General features: G+C 44.7%; 5 protein-coding genes across 5 annotated transcripts; 3 read left to right on the top strand and 2 right to left on the bottom strand.

The window, feature by feature from the left end:
- Nucleotides 1-517: 517 nt before the first annotated feature.
- BCIN_01g02800 (hypothetical protein) lies at nucleotides 518-3964 on the bottom strand. Its single transcript, XM_024690337.1, has 2 exons — nucleotides 3514-3964; nucleotides 518-3457 (listed from the first exon to the last, which is right to left on the bottom strand). Exon 2 carries the CDS (start codon nucleotides 3291-3293, stop codon nucleotides 1158-1160), a length of 2136 nt encoding a protein of 711 aa, XP_024546105.1. The 5' UTR covers nucleotides 3294-3457; nucleotides 3514-3964; the 3' UTR covers nucleotides 518-1157.
- A 2755-nt stretch (nucleotides 3965-6719) lies between these two features.
- Nucleotides 6720-8135, bottom strand: BCIN_01g02810 (hypothetical protein). The gene is made up of 4 exons (XM_024690338.1): nucleotides 8042-8135; nucleotides 7865-7982; nucleotides 7804-7812; nucleotides 6720-7752 (listed from the first exon to the last, which is right to left on the bottom strand). The coding sequence occupies exons 2-4, from the start codon at nucleotides 7908-7910 to the stop codon at nucleotides 7088-7090; spliced, it is 720 nt and encodes a 239-aa protein (XP_024546106.1). The 5' UTR covers nucleotides 7911-7982; nucleotides 8042-8135; the 3' UTR covers nucleotides 6720-7087.
- A 275-nt stretch (nucleotides 8136-8410) lies between these two features.
- BCIN_01g02820 (hypothetical protein) lies at nucleotides 8411-10173 on the top strand. The gene has a single exon (XM_001549905.2). The coding sequence runs from the start codon at nucleotides 8555-8557 to the stop codon at nucleotides 9725-9727; it is 1173 nt and encodes a 390-aa protein (XP_001549955.1). The 5' UTR covers nucleotides 8411-8554; the 3' UTR covers nucleotides 9728-10173.
- Nucleotides 10174-11927: 1754 nt separating this feature from the next.
- On the top strand, nucleotides 11928-17404 carry Bckip2. The gene is made up of 4 exons (XM_024690339.1): nucleotides 11928-12362; nucleotides 12505-13296; nucleotides 13416-14577; nucleotides 14631-17404. Exons 3-4 carry the CDS (start codon nucleotides 13713-13715, stop codon nucleotides 16787-16789), a joined length of 3024 nt encoding a protein of 1007 aa, XP_024546107.1. The 5' UTR covers nucleotides 11928-12362; nucleotides 12505-13296; nucleotides 13416-13712; the 3' UTR covers nucleotides 16790-17404.
- Nucleotides 17405-20031: 2627 nt separating this feature from the next.
- BCIN_01g02840 (hypothetical protein) lies at nucleotides 20032-22939 on the top strand. The gene is made up of 2 exons (XM_001549900.2): nucleotides 20032-21568; nucleotides 21623-22939. Exons 1-2 carry the CDS (start codon nucleotides 20697-20699, stop codon nucleotides 22608-22610), a joined length of 1860 nt encoding a protein of 619 aa, XP_001549950.2. The 5' UTR covers nucleotides 20032-20696; the 3' UTR covers nucleotides 22611-22939.
- The last annotated feature ends 179 nt before the right edge of the window (nucleotides 22940-23118 follow it).

Raw genomic sequence — 23118 nt, forward strand, 5'->3', positions numbered from 1 at the left:
ATTGAGAAAAAGGAAGCTTGGCTCCATGTATCGATGCAAAAAAAAGCGGCACACTCAATCACCTAAACAAAACTACACATTGATGCCACTGACAGTTTGGCGCGCAATAAGAACATCAACATCTATTGGAGTGCAACAGAAACTGCTCTATACTCAACCAACAGCTGCTACACAGATTCTCCAAAGCAATTGAATCAAAATAATGCATGTTCGATTTGATATTGAATATTGAAGAGCGAGCAGTACTCTTCAGCTGTTTCTTTCTTCTTGTCAGAAGAAGCTTGGCTCAATGGTACGCTAATAAAAATCGTGGAGCTGCCCCACTGATGGTACAATACATTCAGTCCGTACCTGAACAAGCCACAAGCCGTCATAACCACCCATGCCATATGCCTGTATCTAACATTTTGGAATCCTTAGTGAAATTCAAAATAAATTAATTTTGTTTGCACATCTATTCAATAGTTGTTGATGTGAAGTTTAAAACCTCGAAATATCAGAAGCATGGAACTCTTTATGTAAGCAATTCGATGTCAGGTTTCTATTATTTTCTTCTCGTGTTTCCGCCCTTCGATTCTACCCCCTGCTCAATGTCTGTCTACATGCGAATATCAACATTCTGTCTTAATAATGTAGAATTTAGAAGACCAGGACTTGAGGTTGCATAATCATAGCTTCAATCTTATTCCAAAAGAGTAGGTCTCCATCAAATGGTGCCTTTCATCACATATTCTCATGCTAAAAACTCATAAACTTCCAACTCGGCAAAAAAATACGTTGAGACCGCAAACCGCTGCGATTCTGTGATTGCAGCAAAAATATAAATACATATCTCACCCCTCCCTCAAACCTCTTCCTACCGAAATATCTTCACCATGAATAAAGAGAGAAATAACCCGGTATGCCGACAATGAGAGAAAGCCAGCCAAGTTCTATGAAGAAGTAGTGCTACCATTTTTTGAAAGTCCCGTGAAGACACCTCCCAAAATAAAACGCCTCCTCCACTAAAGAAGTGAAATTCGTGCATAAGGTTCGTTGTCCACGCAAAGCGTATCGTGACCCCAATTTTCGCTACTCAACGCCATGATATCTTTGTACACCACAAGTGATTTTGGTATAGAACAGCCGCGTATACTTGCGTCCTATGGTGATTGTTGCTATGATGTTCCTTGGTTCTGAGAACTCAATTGTCTACGGACAGCAAGAAGCTCCTCTGACAATTGATTCACCTTCTCGTCTTGAGCCTTAATCTTTTCTTCCTGGCTCTTCTCTTTAGCTTCCATGGCAATTACTCTGTCAGAAAATAGCTTGAGTTTTTCCTCTAGTGTAGTGACATATGCCCAAACGCCCGAGGCGCCAGATGCAAACAAATTGTTACTACTATCACCACTGCCCTGATGGCTTGGTGGGCCTCGACTTTGGAGGGGGTTGGAAGGTTGGAACAACGAAGTAGGAGATGACGACTGCTGTATTGGTTGCTGCTGCTGAGAACCTTGTTGATTATTTCCAGGGCTCTGTTGATTGGATAGTTGACTTGACAATGTAAATCTTGTATCAGGGGGGGCTAAGCCAGCCAGAGCCGGGAGTTTTGGTCCCTGTGTGCTGTGTGGCGATGGTAAAGACATTCCAGGAGGTGGACTCCTTCCAGACTGATGACGACCAAAGTGCTGTTGCTGAAATTGAGTGGTCAAGCTGGGTGATCGTTGTCTGGTGATTGAGGTAGAATCGTGGCCGAGCTGGTGTGAATGCATACCGGCTGGACTTAGTGGCTTAGGACTCTCAGTCATACCACTTTGGGAGAACATCGAACCAGGACTAGTGCCGAGATGCATTGATGAGACACTGTTACTTGGTGTGTGCATACCAATAACATTGTTCTGCATGCTAGGTGATGTAGCCGAACTAGAAGAGCCCACGCGATCTGTACCGGGAGGATAAAGACCTGTAGGAGCATTTTGTCTCGGCCCAGCAGGAGGATAGGTGCTTGGAGTACGTGAGTGAGAGCCGTAACTATCTTGGCTACCACTATTACCAGCCACATGCTGTGCTTTGATACTAGGCAGACTAAACCGTCGGCCGTCTTCTTCAGACATGTCTACTTCGTTGGGATGGGGGTTACCATTCGTATACATTATTCCATCCATTCCATTCTCATCAGCTTCCCCTACATTGGTTCCATCAAATTCGTCGTCCCCTCCGAAACTTCCCATGCTCGCCCTCCTTCCGGCGCAACCGCCGAGGCCTTTGCTATGACGAGCAAGTGCATCACCACGCGCGAATTTTCGATCGCATTTTGGGCAAATATGAGGGCGCTCTCCGGTATGTAATTTCATATGACGTTTCAAATCGTGTAACCTACGAAACCTCATTTGGCAAGTTTGGCACACGTAAGGCTTTTCTTGACTATGTGTCAGAAGGTGACTTTTCAGATTATGGTGTCGAGTGAACTCAGTTTCGCAGTAAGGGCATTTGTGTTTCTTTTGAGAAGGCGACCTTGGTAGGAGTTGCTGGTTTTGATTGGGCATAGGTAAGCTCATCCCGCGGGAAGGATATTGTGACGGATCTATCTGTGCCAAATTGCCTGGGAATGACATAGACTTGTTCGAGGGCTGCTCGTCCATGGCAGCTTGAAGCTGACTAAGACCTGATCGCGCATCTCGACCATCGGTCTCTAAAGAATTTGTCATGGCAGGTGGACTGGCGACAATTGTAGGACTCGCGGTTGCAGTTTGAGCCGTGCTACCCAAGCTTGCAAGGCTTGCCACGCTCGCCGGGCTGGTTTCAGGCCTTTCGTCAAATGGCATAGTGGTTGGAATTGTCAATGAATTTGCAGCTGCGGACATACCCTCACTCATGGTGGTTGCAACGATGGGAGCGTCCTGCGGTCTGCTCACGTTCACTCCTCCTCCGCCCAAAAGAGACGCGATAGCCTCATGACCGGGATTCTTGCTCATGGCGCCGATTTGGCTTTTCTGCGCTTCTTCCTTCTTCCGTCGTTCGTCTTCAAAGGCCGTTGCCCCAGTGAGCGGCGCAGCAGGAAATACGGGCGAGAACGTGCCGCCGAATCGCGGTGCTTTTGAAGGCGAAACAACCAGCCCCGCGTTCGCGATTGATGTAAGACTTGTCGTCGGAGGTTGTGTTTGATCTGCCCGACCTCGTTTTAAGGACCTTGGTCTAGTATTGTCGGATTCGGGATGACTTGAAGTTGCGGGAGTAGATTTAGTGGCGGGGTCTGATAAGTTCGCGGCAAAACCTGGTACGGTCGCGGAAATTGTTTCTTGCTCTGAGGCCATGAACTCGATATGTTATAATGGGTCAAAAATTGACACTTTGATTCACTGATTCTTGATTCGCGATCTTGATAACGCTCGTGATGTAGTCAAGCTCTCATGTCGAGTCTTCACTACTGGGTTGTAAATTGTTGCGAGGCTGGGATTTCTGCTGGATCATAAGGCTTCTGTAGAGAATTAGAAACGACCGGCTCACGCTTTGCAATTGACATGATGCACCTACAGCTGCGATTTGATCGTATATGGAATCTGGGTATAATGAATAAATCGCAAACAGTGTTAGACGACGTAATTATCCAGGGCTACGAGGGCTGCTATCTCGCTGAACATAATCAGACAGACTGGATAACATTCAAGTAGATAAAGATAAATGATACAGGATCAAAAATCGAGAAAGAAGCGAATTGGTGGATTGATGAATTGAGAAAACAGAATGGAGAGCCCCGGGAGCTGCTGACTTTTCCTGCGTACACTGCACTGAATCTGATGGATGAACAAGAAGTAGTCGAAGTTCTGAATAGAAAATAAAGCTGAAGGTTGATTGCGCCTCAATAGAACTTCCAGGTTAGCGCCACTCTTTTGCGATCAAGTCTCTTTCAAGGCTTAGCTTGTTCTTGCCTTAAAACATGCTTTTTTCTCTCTTTCTAATGTTGACTGTATCAGATAATGCCTGCTGGGGAGGGAGGTATCTGCCATCAATATGAATCATACGATTCGATGAATTTTCATGACTGTTGTTATGTATTATGTGCTCTTCATGTGTGCAAGCACTAGGGCATGTAAAAATGCCTACCTGCTCAGGAACTCTGGAGATGAATTACTCTATACAGATTGATACCTGTCTACCTAGCTATGCTTTGAGTCTAGTCTTCGATTTACAAGAGCTGAGACTCATCAACACCCAGCCAGCCCTTCCTGCACAGCGGTAGTGACCATTTTACACAAAGCATTCATTCATGTCTGGCAGGGTAGGATGGAGAATACATATGTGGTAGGCAGGAAGCAGTAGGTAGTCGCCACTTCAACGTCTCTATGTGGACGAAGAAAGCGAAAGAGCAGATCGCTCACGAAGAATCATACCTGGGGATCATGGAAACACAGATTTCAATACTGCGTGATAGCATCCGTTTGCACTCAAAAGCAAATAACAAATTTAACGCCTATGGACTGTATAACTCTATCCATTCGGCTTACGACCGGAGATATTGATTGCTTGATTTGATAATAAATATTGAAGAGAGCATTTAAGTTCGGTATATATTTATGGCCTTCCGGTTTCGGTTCTTGGTTCTGCTAGAGAGAGTGTGTTTTCATGCTGTCAGATGTTTGATGATTCAAGTTTTACTCTGACGAGGCATCTACAGTATTAGGCTCACAAGTGACAGTTCATCACCTTCTCGTCCTCGTCACGACTATCCTGCTTCCATAATCCATTACCTATTTGCTTGTCATCTATCAGCTGGTCGGTGATCATTTGAAGCATGTATGGCTTCGGCTTCGTGTGGACAAATTACCAAGATAGCAGAGCTAAATCCAATGAGGCAAAAACTAGGGGACGTATCGATTTGATTGGAGGGCCTTTAAGATGTTTTAGTCTTCTCGTTCTTTTCTTAACTTCCTCAGCCACATCAATTCTTGTCTCATCTATCACGTATAGGGTCCACCCCCGTATAGACTTCACCTCGCAATGGCTGTAAATCGTTTGAATTCTCGGCATTTGAGCCTCAGAGACTCAAATTTACATCCAACAGTCAAAGGGTGATGAATATTGTATGAGGATGGCTGAATGCCTAGTTGGGCATATCAAATTCTGACTGTCTCCCTTCATCTGTGTGAAACAACCGAACCTCACACCAAAACTGGTCTCCCAAACCCCGGAGTATCTAATCAAACCTAGAATGGTAACAGATTTGATTGTCAAAATTCGAATTGGATCATTCAAAAGCACTGCAATGTAAGGCTCGCTTGATATACCTTATTTCGTCCATCGCGTGACTGGTTCCAGCACTGCATGTACACGCCAGGGTAAAAGTATCATGAAATTGGTGCACATAGGACGAAACTTACTCAGATCAGAACCCCCTCTGAAGTATTTGTATTGCCTCCCGTCTTTTCTCCACCGCCGTAACTTTTGTTCACCCCCAATCCTGCTCTGCTCTGAAAAGGTCATCGAATCCACAATGTTAGTTGGCCATTGGACGAACAACTTATGGGTGTAGTCGTCCATGACAAAGAACCTTCAGCCACGGCTGAAAATGCGACAACCTTGGCCAATTGATCTACGCCGGTTGTCGCCTCCCTGTAGAGCACTGCCTTAGGTCTTGACATTACATCTCAAAACACAGGTCCGAGGTATGACATAGCATCCCCTAGAAGGAGTCGATGAGATGACATGAGATGGCATGATTGTTCAACGTCGATTTCGATAACCCGGAGTATTTGGTCCCTTGTTCTAGGGGAAACCCGATCAAAATGACGTTAATCTAATCAACAGGCACGGAGATAGATTGACGGAAGGATGGTTGAGCATTGATAGATTGCTCTAGATTCTCCATCTTCGTCGTTACTTGCATCATAAAAGGCACCAGCCACACATCACATCGTAGAAAAGTGTTCATATTCCTGTTTCTTGCTTGAATGACATAGCTTCACAGTTTTTTTCACAATTTCCCGATCCACTAAATGCTGCAAGACAGGGCGCACGGCTTCCTATCCTTTTCCTATCATGATATCTATTATAGCTGTCTAGCTTACCTTGTAGTTGATACTTCTACCGTGTACATGTGCTGTCTTTGTAGTAAAGTCACATGACGCGTTTCTTCGGTGATTTCGAAGCTTGCATGGATGTGGAGTTGCTCAACAGCTTAATCTTCGAATATAAAGTTCGGTCTAGAGTCTCCAATGAAAGAGGCAACAGAGAAGACGGCTAGCAATGAGAAAGATTGTTCCTTAGATTCGTTGAAGTTTCAAACCTTTTTGGATGACAAATCAAACAATTTACAATATGGATATGGCATGACGAAAAAAAAACCACAGAGAAATGCACGTAATGAGAAGAGACAAGGTATTGTGTAACAATCGGATGGTGGCCCTTCACTTGATTTCTATGATTAGTAAATTAATGAATCCAAAATGGAGATTGAAATGTTGGACCCCCTTTTTCAATTCTTTCGAGGTCGCTAATCATGACTGCTAACTATGTCTTTCTTACATGACTCCTAGAGAATCTTTTCATGATATAGAGTAGCGTCTTATCAGCCAGTATAGTAAACGATCAGATATTTTACTCTCAGCCTTTCGATCCGGAAGGGAACATAGGGTGAAGGTGAAATTATCGCTCGCCCCGTAAATGCCCTTGACGTCTGAATTGTTCTTGGCAACTGACTCTAAGTCTACGAGAAATATCACTTTCTTCAAAGACATCTCTCATAAGTAGAATGATTTTCTATACTGGGAGGAGAGAAATCAGAAAGAGAATACAAAGAAGCAAAGGGAGGTCACAAGAAGGAGTCACGGCTTCTGATCTGCGCTGATAACAGAACACAAGAAAGGTCTCAAAAGATGATTTAGACATCCCAGGAATGCTAGGTATACTTCCTTGTTTAGATGCGGTTGGAGAATTGGGCGCTGGTAGCTTGAATGACCTATTTCGGACAAGAAATTTGTTTGGGTATAAGATCATGGAAGAGAGTCATACTTTTAAAGTGTGCATGAATCAGGTATTTCAGAGGATGATTGATCTTCAACACCATCTTAGCAATGCATAACTTCCTTCAACTTAAGCCTACACACCCGAGCTACTTTGGAACCTCAGTTGTTGCTTCTCCAATGCCCTTTTCAATCTCACTAGGATAATCATTAATGGTCATTCCAAAAACTCCCTTTGCACTCTTCCCTAACCCTCCGCCGTTGGATTCGGTGACTTCCCGTTCCACAAGCTCGGCGCTTTCTTGTCTATCGTCATCAGCAAAGTCAAAAATTCGGTAGTCCGCATTCGCATATTGCCTGAAGCTGACGCAAGTCCGGAGAAACGCCGCATGAGAAACCACAGCAATAACCTTCTCTGGGCGTTGCTGTAACCATTTCCTGGCGGCAACTCCTCGTCTTGTCAGAGCATCCTTCGAATACTCATACAGACCAGACTTTGCTGGAAACAGTGGATCAACAGCTGACCAGTCAAATTGTGGCCATTCCTTCTCCATAATTTCGATGGGAGTTCCTGTATCACATGGCTTGTTTGAGCTCTCCTGCCATTCAGGTCGAAGTATAACGGGAACACCGCCCTTCATCAACCAGCCCAGAACTTGCTGCGCTGTTTGCAAAGTCCGTCTCATGGGGCTCACCACAATGAGATCAATTTCCCGAGCCAATGGAACTTCATTCTCAAGATGGCTAGCCAATTCATCACACTGTGTCCCGAAGCCAAGACCGGTCAACGCCGGGTCATGTAGCTCATAGTTATGTGCCCTGAAAAATCAGCCCAGGTCACAAATGATATTACAGGATGACTTATTAGACACATCTTGTGCAATGTTAGCCAGAAACCGTAATGTAGATGAGTCTTGCTGACTAACTATGGAGTGCTTGTGCATGCCTAATCAAGATGATTGTTGGAGGCATCTTGCAACACGGTAATCAAAGTGTATTTGAATATTGGTAGATTTTGTTAAGAAGTAAGTGCTACACAAGGAACTGAAAGATGAATAGGTAAGCTTTGTGTAAAATGGGTGAAGAAGAGTTTGTATACATACACAGGTTATCCTGCGAATATAAAGATAGGTATATATAGTTAGGTAAAGGATGGAATGTTGTTACTCATTCAACCAGGAAACAGTGATTGTTGACGTGGTGAGTACAATTCTAGAGTTATTTCGGTGGACAGTGGAGTAGCATGTGGTGTTAGTCATCGATGTCGGTCGGTCAGCTTTGTCCCGATGGCTAGCTCCACAAAGCAGTCCAAAGAGAGACAGAAAAACACTGATATTTTGATCTCAAATCATGATGTTAGTTTGTGGACTTCATAATAGAAATGTTTAAGAGGTCTAATTAATGATTCATCTCATCTTGAACATTACAAAGAGTAAGTTTGCTTTATGTATCTTCTATTTCGTGCACATGAAGGGGCTAGCTGCAAGGCTAACCGATAAGGATAAGCAAGGAGGCAAGACAGGGCAGGCCGTGTAATTATGTTGAAGTAGGTAGTGGCAATTGTCTTTCTGTCAACTTGATCATCACGCAGTACGGAATTCTGATCTGTTCCAACCATGAGTCTATATCGTTCTGCAGCACTCTCCAGTCGAATTAAAAAGTCTACCCCTTCATTGAAGCGAAGTTCATCCTCCCCCTTCTCTTCCCTGCCCAAAAGGAAACCTCCACAACGTTCGAAATCGAGAGCAGACTGTGATGATGACGAAGAGGAGGACTTTTTTGATGATAAACTTGATGATATAGGTCTGGTCAAAGCTCTTGCAACTGATCTCACCTTACGGGATGTTGCGCAAGCTATTCAATATATCAAGGGTAGGATGTGGAACCATATGCCAGTGCAGAGGAGTGGTATGAATTCCACACGAATTGCGGAGGTCCTCAACTACCGGGATTCATTACCAAATATCGTTACTGTCTCACATGTTCAAGCTTTACTAAACTCTCCTACTGCTGCTGAACGAGAGATCGTAGAATTAGTACATGGAGGGGCGATAAGAAAAGTTGTTGTGGGTGGGAGAGGAAGCCTTGGGGAATTTTTGATATTGGTGAAGGATTTAGAGATCATGATAGAGAGAAGCAACCTTACAGCTTCCTCAAAAGAAGACTTAAAGAAACTACTGTGTGAAAATCCTACCGCGCTAAAGTTTCCTAGATCCCAATTCACGGAAGAAAACGCCCACAAATTGATACATGCTGGCTTCCTTACCTCGTCAACGACCAATTACACGGTCACAGATCATTTCTCGAGGCCAGGTGACGGTTCAAAAGGAACCCTTACTTCACTAGACAGTATCTCAAGGGCAGGTTCCGGATCTCTAGCTGCCGTTGGTGGTGAAGGGGCAGTTCATGCTTCTGGAGGGAGTGGAGGCGGCGCTCGATTGTCGGGAAAGGGCGATTTCACTTTTTCCCTTCCAGCAACAGGTCAATTTTTGAAACTGTTGAGTAATGCCCGCCTTCACCTCGTGTCCTTGCTCTCGAAATCGAAGTATCGAGAAGCACCCGAATCTCTTCTACGGCAGCGGTGGGATGGTGGAATCGAAACAGACGAAGCAACTAGCACGGCCAAGAGGCATAGAGGAGAATTCTCTGGCGTTCTTCCTGGCAAAACCAGGAAATGGAAGCAGTTTTATGGAATCTCGTTTGAATGGATATTGGCAGAGTGTGTTGGCGCAGGCTTAGTTGAAGTCTTCGATACCAGGAGCATTGGGAGGGGCGTACGTGCATTATAAATATCACATGGAGGATCCGGAGTCTATCTGGAATACCGTGGGTGGATTTTCATCCTTCGCGATCACTGTCGTTTGGAACGGTAGATGAAATTAGATTGTTCGAGTCTACAGGGAGAAACAATGCTTGGTCTAGACTGGCATAAGTTTGGTAAGCTCCATATAATGTATAAAATTCATATCAAATGCGGAGATCACCAATGGGTGGAGTTCACTACTGCATGTTCAGCAGCGGAGCATTTTGAATGAACAGTGCTCAGGTCTCGGGGGTATCAATTTTCCTTCTGTTCAGGGCTTGTTGCATGCAAACACGCATGCGATGGGAGAATAGAGTTGGATATCTAGTAAACCTCACACATAATCAATGTTCTAATTCGAATTTGATAATTGAATGTTTATGATGTTTCAACTAGAATTCAACAATCAAATGCTCTTTCTTTAAACTTTCAACTCAAATTAGATACCTAGGTAGATATCCAAACATCTATTTGGTAATCCATAGTGGTACGTCAATGTGTGTGTATCCATCCATATGCCATAGTAAAATGCAACTTGCTGCATTGTTGATATTAATAGCCATCGACCCCATATGTATCAAATGCACTTCCCACTCTCAAATCGTTTCCTTTGATCACTCCAAGCCTTAAGAAAATGCAAAAGATTCAAAAACGGCTCCTACCTTGTCATCATGGCACGGATTGGGTGTTCTCTCATTTGTGACCCCTGTGCTTCGTCCAACCCCTGAGCTTCTTTTAATATTGCCCCTCACACGGGTAATTTTGTAAGAGTGTGGTGAACCTATTATCGATATGAGATCAGTCACAGAGACAGATATGAAGGTTAGGTCGAATGTGCTGGGTGGGGCTGAAATCATCAAACGGTATTTCACATGCTGTGTCTAACCAATCCTATTCAGAGCTGGCGTGGAAGAGAGAGAGCAAGCTTTGGATGGTTCATTCGAAGCAAGTAGCCTTAAAGCAAATATTATGGTTTCGGCACTTAACTCGTTCTTAACAAGACGTGTTTGATCACTGGCATGCTGCCATGCTACCAAAACGTATATCGTTTGAGAGTGGGTGCAAGGCAAAGGCAAAAGGGTATCACCATGCAAGAGATATCGATCAATGAGCATCCTTTCAAAAAGTACCGGCATGCCATGCATGGTGGATGATTGCAAGCATCTTTATCTGGGGCTCAGGAAGGGCTTATTAGCACACCTTGGTTTGCATCATTCATTGGAGGACGTGGTCTGGGGTCAAGTGAGATCCTCCGTAGATAGTATGTTAGCGTATTAGCGTGTTGAGAAATAGTGCTTCCTAAATAGCAAAAGCAACTGAAGTTCGGAAATGGCACACCTATTTAGTAGTGATACGTAGGAATAAGTAGCATCATATTCATCTACTTGATAAAAGTAACCAGACCTTGGGCGAGAAACCTTCAATATAGATGAATCTTCAGCGAATGGGGTTACATTGTGGTGCTGTACAATGAGTCCTACCACACAGGAAGACGACTATGTCGTTGTGCCGTTATGTCGTTATGTCGTTATAGTCATCATCCCCGGGTGCGTATCCCACACCATTGACCAATCAAGGGTCTACCCATCTAGCTACTTCCCCTTCATCCCTCCTGTCTCTACTGTGTGTTCTGCACAGAGCTAAGACTCTAACAGTTAAGCAAGGTCTTGTCCTTCCTCTACTCCGTAGTTAGTTCCTGCCCAAATTTGAATAATTTCGATAAGGATATCTAGGATGTAGGGTAGGTTCAATACATTCCCAAGTGGGTAGAGATTGCCCAAGATGCTCCACACTATCCCCGAAGGAATCATCGTTTATACTCTTTTCCTCCAGATTATTTGTTACGGAAGTTGACTTATCCACCCACTCTCTCGGCCCATGGGAAAAAAGAAAGAAGGATATTTTTGCGGCGTGGAAAACAATGATAATGACAATAGTAATAATAATGAGAATGAGAATGCCCTCCCAAGATGCCCATGAGAGACACAATGCTCAAAATGCGCCGAGCTCTATTCTCGAGTACGATGTATAGTAAAAGCTACGAGCGTTGGGTCTAGGTCAAGGTTAGATAGGCGACGGTGGTGGCAAGTCCCTGGTCTTGGGAACTATTATATCATCTCTTATATTTGATAGGAGAAAAAAAAAAGATTGTGAAGAACCCAGAATCAAACATCCTAAATTACCATGACACTTTCTGCATGTTCTGCATTTCGCTCTTTACCTCATTGATACCTCCTTCATACATAGATAACTCACAATCTACCAGGGACCGAGTAGTCCCTTTTGTTTTTCCCTCTTTCTCTCTCTTTTCGACCCACCAACTATCCCAATACTGGTAACGAAAAAGTCCACTCATTCGCCGACCCTTCACAAATCAATCATCTACCCTGCTCAGGTCAACGGTACATTTGCCTTCCCCTTGCAACCTTGCAGTGAGTAGCACAATCACCCATCACCCATCACCCTTCACCCATCACCCATCATCCTTCACCCACGCCCATCACCCATCGCCCATCGCCCATCAATCACCCAACCCATGAGTCGAGTCAAGCCGAGAGAGGAAGTGCTTGGTTGATTTCAGACTGGTAGGACGTACCCGCACCCACAGAGTTATACAGCAGGTAAGCTCTTTCGTTTCCTCCATTCATAGAACAGAACTCTCTTCTATCTTTTATCACCCCTCTGTGGCATATTCCAATAAGCTTCCACGCTGCAGCTCTGCATATCCTATGTAACCTTGGGTCTAACACTAAAACGCTACAGAAAAGTACCCAGTACTTGGTTTCCTTTGCTTTCCTTACTTTTTTTCGTCGACTCCTCACTTCTTGTACACGTCTGACTTCGCGTCACTATTCGAAAGCTTCGTACATTTTTTTTCTACCATTCTATCCATCTCTCACGACTGCGAAAAGAACGAACGATATCACGATCTTTATTCATGTTTCATACCAATCTCACTCGTCCTCCCATATCACTCGCCAAGTGACGGCTTCCTGCTTTTGTATCACCAAACCTGCGACTGTTCCTTCATTTGTCGCCAAATTCACCGTCGGACTCGAGAGATCTACAATTGATTCACCGTTCACAAACCTTAAACATACGATTCCATATCAAAGAAGACCAACAACAGAAGACTCTTTTCAACCCTTTCTTACAATTCGATTTCCAGCTTTATCCATCTGTCAATCGCATGAAGAGGCTGGAGGATTGAGGTTCATACTTTCACAAATACCAACCAATTGAAGTCGAGAACCTGCACAGCACTGCTTCTTTTTGCCATAGACACCGCATCCAAAGACGCCCAACTTTACAAAGAATCCTTTCCAGAAGTCAATGATTCGATCTAGTTTGCTGAATGCATGAACACGATATCACATATAACTTGTCAACGTTTGTTAGTACTGGGACAATCGGACAATTACTGCTGCACATTTTTTGACTGTGGCACCCAGCATCACGAGCAAAGGGAACTTGCATATCTTGAGGAGGAATTTCCGAAAAATAAATCTTCGTATCTGGAACATACACATGGTTTTCACATTGGAATCTTAATCTGTAAGGTCTACCCCATATTTGGGATTGGAGCTTGTCCCCTCGAGATAAAGTTGCATGATTATCTGATCTTTTATTTTTCTGCCCTGATGTCAGGAAGAGTGCACTGACAAGTCAACCAGGTCCAAACGCGCAATCTTGCTAAGGCATATCAGACGGCTGACTATTGGGTTTCACCCACTTTCGAGAGGACGAATAGGAAACTTGATATAGACCTTGCAAAGGCAGTGAATTGGCTGCTGGGTAAATTCACAAATTGGCTTGAAATCGCAACACTCATTCACCCAGTCTAAAGCCGAGAAATTTTTGCAAACGAGTTTCATGGAACTGTAAATTCTACAGCTACAAGGCACTAGAAAGCTTAACCTAGAACTCGGGTGATCAACAGCGACCCAAATTGAGCTTCAGAATCAGTAACTATGGCAGCGACCTTACCACGGGCTTCGAGGCCTTCGTATGGACCACCAACATCAGCACTACCGGCTTTACCTTTGCCAAAGACTCGAAAGAGCACGAGTGGCATGCAATTGCCCACAGAGAGATCAGAAGCACCAAGTACGCCTAGAAGTGGACTACGAACTCCGTCATCATCCAGCCTTCAAGCATTGAGGAGCCCAGGTCTTCCAAAGGTACCCACTTCTCCAGGGGTTAATGCAGCGGGTAAAAGTATAAGAAAAACAATTAGTATCAATGCATTTCCCCAACCTCCTCGAGGAGGTGTCAGAACAACGAGTTTACCCCCCAGTCCTTTATCTGGCGGTGCTGCACCAGGGACCGCAACATCAACAGGAGAGTCAAGTAGAAGGGAATCATCAGAAATCAACCCGACCAATAGTGGTAGCGGGAAACCTCGAAAGCGACCAACGGCAATGGCCAATCCTAGTACACAAAGCGCTATTAGTGGATCAATGCCGACCTTACTCAACGGAAGCGGAGACAGTATTTCAATATCCAGCGGTGCTGGGGCTCGAGGATCGGATGGCCTATTAAGTTTACCCTCGCCTCCTCAAAGCCGTAGTTCGTCTGCCCAGGATTCATACTCGACGTCTGTAACAACCACCGAAGAACTTGGAGATGGATTCAGAGGTCGAGAGGGACCTGATGATGCCGATAAAAGATCTTCGAAGCCTGCAGAAGGCAAAGGAAATGTTATTGTCAGCGTACGCGTACGTCCGGATGCGAATAGTCAGGGGGAAACAAGCAGGAGTGACGGAGAATGGGTAGTAGATGGAAGGAAATCACTAGTGGCTTACCGTGGGAAGGAAGGCGGCGATTATTACTACGGTAAAGCTATGTTCGACAATTTTTTCAAGTTGAGGTTGCTAATACAGTAGCAGACAACGTATTTTCGCAGCAAGATAATAACGCTAAAGTATATGATGCATCGGCCAAAAGGCTCGTACGGCGAGTAATGGAAGGATATCACGGTACAGTCTTCGCATATGGTATGACGGGTACCGGAAAGACGTTCTCTATGCAAGGAACAGATAAGATGCCTGGTGTCATTCCTCTTGCTATTACTGACATCTTTTCGTACATTCGTGAAACTCCATCACGAGAATTTCTGCTCAGGGTCAGTTACTTGGAGATATACAACGAGAAGATTCATGACCTTTTGAGTGCTTCTACAGGCCCTGCAACAGGCCCAGGGGCTGTTCAAACCGAAGAAATCAAGCTCCGAGAAGACAGCAAGAGAGGCGTGTATGCCACACCACTGAAAGAAGAAATAGTGCAATCTCCAACGCAGTTGATTCGTGTTATATTTCGGGGTGATCAAGCACGAAAGACTTCTAGTACACAATTTAATGCTAGGAGTTCTCGTAGTCATGCAGTCGTACAGATAGTGGTCGAATCTCGCGAGCGAATTCCTGGGGGAGCAGCCATGAATGACAACAAAAGGGGAGGAATGAGTCCTGGTGGTGTTCGTGTTTCTACTCTCAGCCTGATCGATTTGGCGGGGTCGGAGAGAGCTGCTGAAACAAAAGAACGTCGTACTGAAGGTTCCCATATTAACAAGAGTTTGTTGACCCTCGGCACAGTCATTGCCCGATTGTCGGGGAACAAAGACAAGGATGGCAAACCAATGGACAAGGACGGAAAGCATTTGCCATATCGCGACAGCAAGCTTACAAGACTTCTTCAAGGCGCGCTCTCGGGAGGTTCGCTCGTCAGTATTCTGTGTACAATATCTGTTGGATCTGGAGCAAGTGCTGCCGGACCCAACAGTCATACCAGCGAGACTTTGAACACCTTGAAATTTGCTTCCAGAGCTGCAGCAAATATTGTCAGTCATGCTAAAAAAGCGGATGAGGCATCGAATGGAGGTGGTGACGGTACTACTAGGGCTCTCTTAGAACGATACCGCATGGAAATCGCGGATCTAAAAAAACAGTTGGATGGCCAGGCCAAAGCAAAATTCATTGAGGAGGATCAAGCTCAAAAGGAAGAAGCAAGAGCTCGTCATAACGAGCAATTGATAGAGATGCAATTGGCTCGAACAGCTCTTAAAGAGAGAATCGACCATTTAAATAGATTGATCCTCAGCTCCAAGTCCACAGGTGTCAATACCAATGGTACTTATTCAGCTTTAAGTATGCGACCTAGGCTATCGATGGGAGCGTCAAATGGCCACATGTCTTCAATGTCAGTACGCTCATCTATGACACCATCCACCATCACCCTAGATCGCGCCAATTCGGTCTCTACCATTGGTCGACGGGCCAGTGCTAAACGATTATCCGGTACTGTTTCGGGAGATCATACATCGATGGAGGACGATGACTCAGTGGGCGAATATGGCAATGGCAATGCTTCATTGGCAGCGCAGAATCGAGCCTTGCAAGCCGACCTTGCCGATAAAACCCGATATTGCCAGACCTTAGAAAAGCGACTCCTACACGCTCGGCGCTCTAGTCAGTCAAGGACGTCTTTACAATTCGGTAGCAAGTCAAGTATAATGGTGGGAGAAGATCATGGGATCTCCAACCTGTTGAGAGATAAGGATGCTGAAATTGCGGACTTGCGTGCGAGACTTGACGATAAAGATCGTATGTTATCAGCCCTTCGCAGTTCTGCTCGGTCTCGAGACACTGCCGAACGTGATCCTCGCCATACCCTAAATCAAGGAATGCCAATGAGTCCCGTCTCAGCTAGGGAATCTCAGTTGTATGAACCTGGTCTGACCAGTGCAGGAGGCTCGGCGAAGGTTCTTCCACCTACCGTCCTTCCGCCAACGCCCCTCAAAAATTCAAAGAGTGTAGATGAGATGAGCAAAATGCTCGATGAGATGATACAAGATCGAATTGAAAATGAACAAGTGAACAAAGACGTTAGAGGCAGTATGCGTGCGGGCGAGCGCAAACGAGCGGTATCAACGGATCCAATTCCAGGTATTGAACCTCTCAAGAGTCCACATCTGAGTCCCACCGCTCAGCCACATGATTCTGGTGTTGTAGTAACTGATTTATTCAAAAAGAGTGAGGAGGAAGATCTGTAGTTAATATGGGTATGGTTTATGGCGTTATTGGGAGGTTTGTTTGTCGTCTATACCCACGTTTACTTTGCTTTCATTTTATTTCCCGGGACTGTTTGCTTATCACAACATGCTCCTTTTTTATGTGGCAATTAGTGATGGGGCACTTGAGCGGGCTAGCATTTTTGGGAACTATTTCGTTGGGTGGTTGGTGGGGCGGATAGTGGCATTTATCTGTCTTAATGTAATAATATGATCAGGGTAGACTTGGGGCCTGGCTGGATGGGCGAACTCAGGAAAATTCATACTTCTGGATTGCTACGGAAGACTTTCTTTTACTACTTGGTTTCGTTTACTTTTGTGCTGGGACTGGATGCACATTTGGGAAATAATCAAATCTTGAAGATGGATTTGTGGATTGATACCAGGAAGGATACAAACTGACACAAATACAGCATGTCGATACAGCGATTATGGGAATTGTTACGTAGAAAGAATTGAGATGAGATGTTAGTTATGGGCGGAATGGTTGATTTTAGCGTGCGATCGCCAGAGCAGAAAGATATTCAGTTAGAGTTAGATGGGCCGCGATGTAATGAATTGATAGTCAAAAATATGATTTGACATATCAGAATTTTAGATGAGCGTTTGGACTTAAATGCGAGCATAAGGAAGTGAAACGTGATCAAATGTGGTAGCTCTCCGTTTTCGTATCAATGCAAACGGGAAACGAAGTTGCAGCGCAGTAGCCACCAGCCTGGCATCGCACAGTGAGAGGAAGTTGCTTTGTTTCTTTCCAATGCAGCACGTTACGTTTTTGGAGTGATTTGGAGAAATGCCTACTACCTGATACCTACCTAATGTTTGATACTTGGTGATGACAATGATGATGATGAGTATTGCCCACCATGCTTTACTTAGGAGATTTGTGCTACGATGTCAGCTTCAGCTTCAGCTTCAGATTCATAGTGACTGTACGTCGAAAGCTGATGGGATCTTACGTTACACCGTTGAAAGCAAGCATGTTTGTGTACCTACTACCTATGGATGGCACAGTCGCGAGGGTTTGCTTGGAATTTGATATTCTAGGTGTAGGTTCTGAAGCTGTGGTTCACTTGCATCATTCTTGTGTGCGACTGCTCAGCTTGTTCTGTATTCCGAGTGCAGGGGAGTAGTTGTGGTGATGGTTTCTGAAGAGATGGGATCCAAGGAGTGGAGAGGAACGGTGTGTGCATACGGCCACTTGATGTTGATGCCGATTGAACGTACTGGGTTTTGTAATGATTGGAATCGTATAATTGTCAAATCTATTTTGAAGAATCAAATCATCTTGATTGTCCAATCTGTGTTCACATCCTGATTCTCAATGAAGCAGGCAAACGGGGACTTGGAATTTGTGTTGGATTCTGCTGAGCGACTTTCTCGGGGCAAAATCCGGTGTAGTATAGAGCGATTAACATCTCTTGATAAAAGAAACATTTCCGAGAGAAATTATCTTCCAAGAAATGCGAATCCCTTTCGTCCCATTGATTGCGACGATTGTTGGATGGATAATCGCGCGAATCTATTTTCAGATCATTCCATTTCTAGCATGTTTTGTTGCTAACGTTCCCGCGAAGGGAGAATCGGATGATCAAGGAATAGCAATAAAATCCTCCAACAGAAGGATGTCGACAATCCTTCCTGTGTCATTTTTTTTTCAAGGCTTCCTCTGTTCAAACTCGTGTAGAGTGAGAAATGGAAGGACGGTTGGCTGGATAATATTCGTAAGACAGCAGGAATGCCGCCACTTGTTATAATCAAGGATGGCACCAAGTTGCCTACCTAGGTAGGTACTCATGCTTGACGCACAAGTCCTCATGCGTGAGACGTACAAAGCCGATTTCGACCACACGGTACATTTCCTGGGAATTGCCGAGAAGTCGCACGGGGTACGGGGAATATATGTTAAACACGATTTACGACATGTGAGTGGATGTTGATGGTGGCGTTTTCCTGTTGTGAGCGCTGTGCGAGGATGAGCGAATGCGCGAATGTGCGAATGTGCTCAACTCGAGACGGGCGACTGGAGATCTGTCTAGCAAGCCCAGGAGGTGGCATCATGCCACTTATTACTCGATAGAGGGGAAAATGTTTCAACAAGTTTTTTCTCCGCCATAAAACCTTAATTCACGGACGTGAATCTTCCCGTCCTTATCAGAAAAAGCTTAAGGGAAAGAGGGAAAGAGGGAAAGGACATTTCGTGAAATCACATGCAGATTAGATGTGGGAGAATTTCGCTTTTGTCTGGGCTTGTTTGATATTCATGTTCTGCCGTGTGATTGGCCACAACGAGCCATCGGACATATTTGCTAGCATGTTTCGGATGTTCAGGGGTCAACGCAATGCACTTTGTCGAGTTCGCGGTTGAACGAGAGACGTGAGGGAAAGCCAGAGATCCTATTTAGGCGAGTTAGAACCCCCCTTCGTGATGGGTGGAGAATTAGAGGAAGAGGAAGAGGAAGAGAAGAGTAACAAAAGTCAAGAGATATGGCATTTATGCTATGTGCAATGTGCAATGTGCATATCCGGTCCCACCAGCTAATCAAGTCAAGTCGACGTGAGTTCGGGTATTCTCATGTTGGTGATGGGCATGAAAACATGGTTTTAAGGTTGGATAATATCAATGCTTATGGTTACAAGATCCTGTCTACAGCCTCCTGGTGGCGGCATTCCGCTCAAGCTACCATTCTTGCATTGCGGAGTAGCTAAACAGCCTGTTGGTTTCCAGGGTTCAACGACGTGCAGTGTAAGCTTTGCCTGCTCTTGACATTCTCTTGCTGCTGTTGCAGGGAAAACATCGTCCAAAGCTCTTCTGAATTCTTGGTGTCGGGGAAACATCTGATATTTGGTTAAGGATGATAGCTGTCTGGAAAAAGAAAAGACAGAAAAGCGTTCAAGAGTTTACATTCTGCGACTTCGTCTCTTCTTTCTTTCTCTCTTTCTTTCCTTTTAACATTATCTTTCCCGCTTGCTCGTACCTGTAACATGCACATGGTGCTTAAATCCCTTTTTCTCTGGCCCCACGTTCCATTCCATAAGATTTGACCCCTAGTTACCTCCGTCAGCCCCACGCGAGAATCTAGCTTCAACCAATGATCATTCATATCTGCACAGAAATTGATGACCACATACAAGGGCCTTACCATGCAAAAATATCACATCTCTGTCTCAAGTTGATCTCCTTCTTTTCCGGTATCACTGTATCAGATCTTTTGTCGAGCCATGGATATCATCCTGGTTTTCTTTCTTCATCTTAATCACATCTATCCTTCGCCTCAATCTCATCCTCTGTTCATCCAGTAAACGGTCTTGGTCTTTCTTTCTCCTGTCTTAAAAGTAAAATGTGGCATGTAGATCATGCCTTTTGACTTTGGCACATCGCCTCATTAACTCGCAAAAGAATACGAAAGATCCCACATTCGACGTCACCAGTGTCCACCGGTTGGGTCAACTCCAACTCTATGCGCTTCTACATATTCCGGCAATATTCTTCGTTTCGTCTTTACGCGCTTCCGCATCTACTCCACATTTTACTGTTGCCAAGAAACAATATCCATACACTTCAGAAGTCCTATATCTTTTGACATATCTCAAATATATTAAAGTTTCCGATTCTGGAAAGCAAACCCTCTTCTTTCGGTCCATATCCGTTGAAGGGTTTACCTCTAAAGTACCTTCACTTCCTCACTTGTCTCCTTATTAGTCACTTCATTTACTTACCTCGGAAGCTGGAAATTTCTACATGTCACCTACCCAATCTTTACTTTTCCAGTGCAGGCACATCTGAGAGCTTCTCTAATAGCACTTCAACGCTCCCTTTCCAAGCAACTTTCGCAACTGTATTCTTTTTCGTTTCTTCCTGGCTTGGCTGTGCCAGTCGTTTTACCCCATGGTTCCCCCTCCTCTGGACGTAAAAAAGTCATACACGCACTCAGACATGCTTCTCTCATCACGAACTTCTCCTCGGCTCAGTTTGCGTAAATCTGGAGGCTATGATCCAAACGACCGAGGACCATCATCATCTACCTCTTCTAGATTTAGCTTCAACCATTTAATCAAATCGCCTCCACCATCACCAAGTCTTCCGGCTTTGGTTCCAAGGCACGGTAAGCCTGCGCCATCACGCACTCCCCGGAAGTGGTTCAGAGGGTTTTTGTGGGTTTCTTGCATATTCGGGTTACTTTACTTTGGTTTCACCTCGTCATGGCTAGAAAGGCCCATGACGGCAGTGGGGTGGGCAACAGATTCTGGTAGTCAGTATGAGATGGTTGGAGAATCAGAATTGCCGAACTTTCCAACACCAGTTATCGTAACAGACAAACGCGGACGATCCAAATGGACGGTTTCCATACCTCCCAATCACGAATTTCCTCTCACTCCCAACCAATATGCCGATATTTGCTCACAAAATATGGAAGTTGCTTCCACTGTTGCTGATCTCCATAGCCACGTGCACCGAGAGCATGCTGCACATTATGATTACTACCACGTGGACCAAAATTTTATGGACGTTGCTGAGGCGGAGGCACATGGACTGTTACCCGGAATTAAGGCGAAGAATAGTGTATTGAGGGAAAAAGATGGTTCATTGGTGGGCGAAAATAAGGACAGCTTAATTGATTCGGAGATATGTGACAAGACTCTGACTTTTGTGCTCGAAACATCGGATGCGGGACTCGGAAAGGGCTTGATGATGCTGTGGACTGCATTTGGTTTGGCTCAAAAGGAAGGAAGACATTTCTTCGTAGATGACTCAAGATGGTAAGCTTTGAGAAACTAAACCTCATCTCTCTTCTCGTTACTGACCATAACAAGGGCATACGGCAAATATACAACATTCTTCAAGCCACCCCCAATCCCCAAGTGCAGACCCCCACCACGCCACGAAATGCTTCCATGCCCGCATCATGCTCGCCATTTAGTGGTCTCGGCTGCGACGGTAACTCACACCTTCGGAGGAGCTTTCAATGATTATTTTGAAGACGCGAAAAAGATGGAGGTCTACCGACAGAAGCCCATCTTTGAAATGGCTCGACTCGGGTACGAAGCCCTTTTCCAATTATCCGACAATGACAGCAAATATGTGGACATGAGAGCCGCAGAATTCTCGACGAAGTCCACACTAGACCCGTCAAGTCAAGAAAACGGGATGATCATTGGTATACATGTTCGTCACGGGGACAGAAGACCATATGAATTTCAATACAAAGACAGCTATATTCCATTAACAGTGTATAACGATAAAGCACACATGTTGATAAAGGAAAAGTACAACCATTCACTTCCGAATGGGGAGCACGATACTTTGGCTCAGATGGCTAGTGCATTGGTCATTGCCTCTGATGACCCAGATGTCTATGATTCTGAAGAATTCAAAGAAGCCCCCAGAGCACAGGAGCAGATTCGATTAGCATCCAAAAATGCTCTTGATGCAGCCGCTCCTCAACCTAACACTCCAGGGCCAAGAAAATTTGTAGATGACACAGTAGGATGGGAAGGAGGATTCTATGCTGGTATGTTCTGGAGTTTAGGCAAACCTTCGGGCACGCCGAAAACTGCCGTCGAAACCCCTGATACAACATTGCCTCCTACTACAGAAGCTTTACGATTGAGAGAATTGGTCGGAAGAGCGTATTTGATGGATTTAGCGGTTCTGGGAAGAGCAAGTGACAAGATTGTTTGTACAGTCAGTGCCACGGGCTGCAGGCTTCTTGCCGTGATGATGGGATGGGAGAGGGCGATTGATCAAGGAGGATTCGTCAATGTGGATGGAAACTTCAATTGGAGAGGTGTGGCATGGTGAAAAAGTAGAGAACTTGTCTCCTCTTTCATACATGCGATTAAATTATTCTTTTGTTCATATTAATACCTCTTGGTAGCGGGATTTTTGGCGTAAAAGCATTGCCACGGCGTTGGAAATGGAGTTTTGGGCTTGATGGGACCATTCACAATCGTGACGGAGATTAAAGGTAAATAGGAAGCATGCATTGCACGGTGTAGGATTACGTCTTGCATGATACCAGGCTATTGATTTAGCTGTGTTTTTTTTTATAGAAGCTACTTGGATAGTATATTCTTTCTCAATTTGGACTTGTTCTATGTACTCTAATGATGGCTGCTACATAGCTTATAAATTGTGAAGAGGCCAGTGATGCTTTCTCTGATCGTTCCTTCCTTCCTTCGCCCTATCATATTCATCATTTGTTGCTTCTACAACGCAGAGTTGCGCAATCGAGAAGACGAATACCGGTCCGGTTGATAAGTCAGACATTATAGTGTATTCATCGGTTGAATCTACCTGGTATATGCTG

The sequence above is a fragment of the Botrytis cinerea genome, chromosome 1 (genome assembly GCF_000143535.2).
Source record: "Botrytis cinerea B05.10 chromosome 1, complete sequence".
In the NCBI taxonomy this organism is placed as follows: Eukaryota; Fungi; Ascomycota; class Leotiomycetes; order Helotiales; family Sclerotiniaceae; genus Botrytis; species Botrytis cinerea.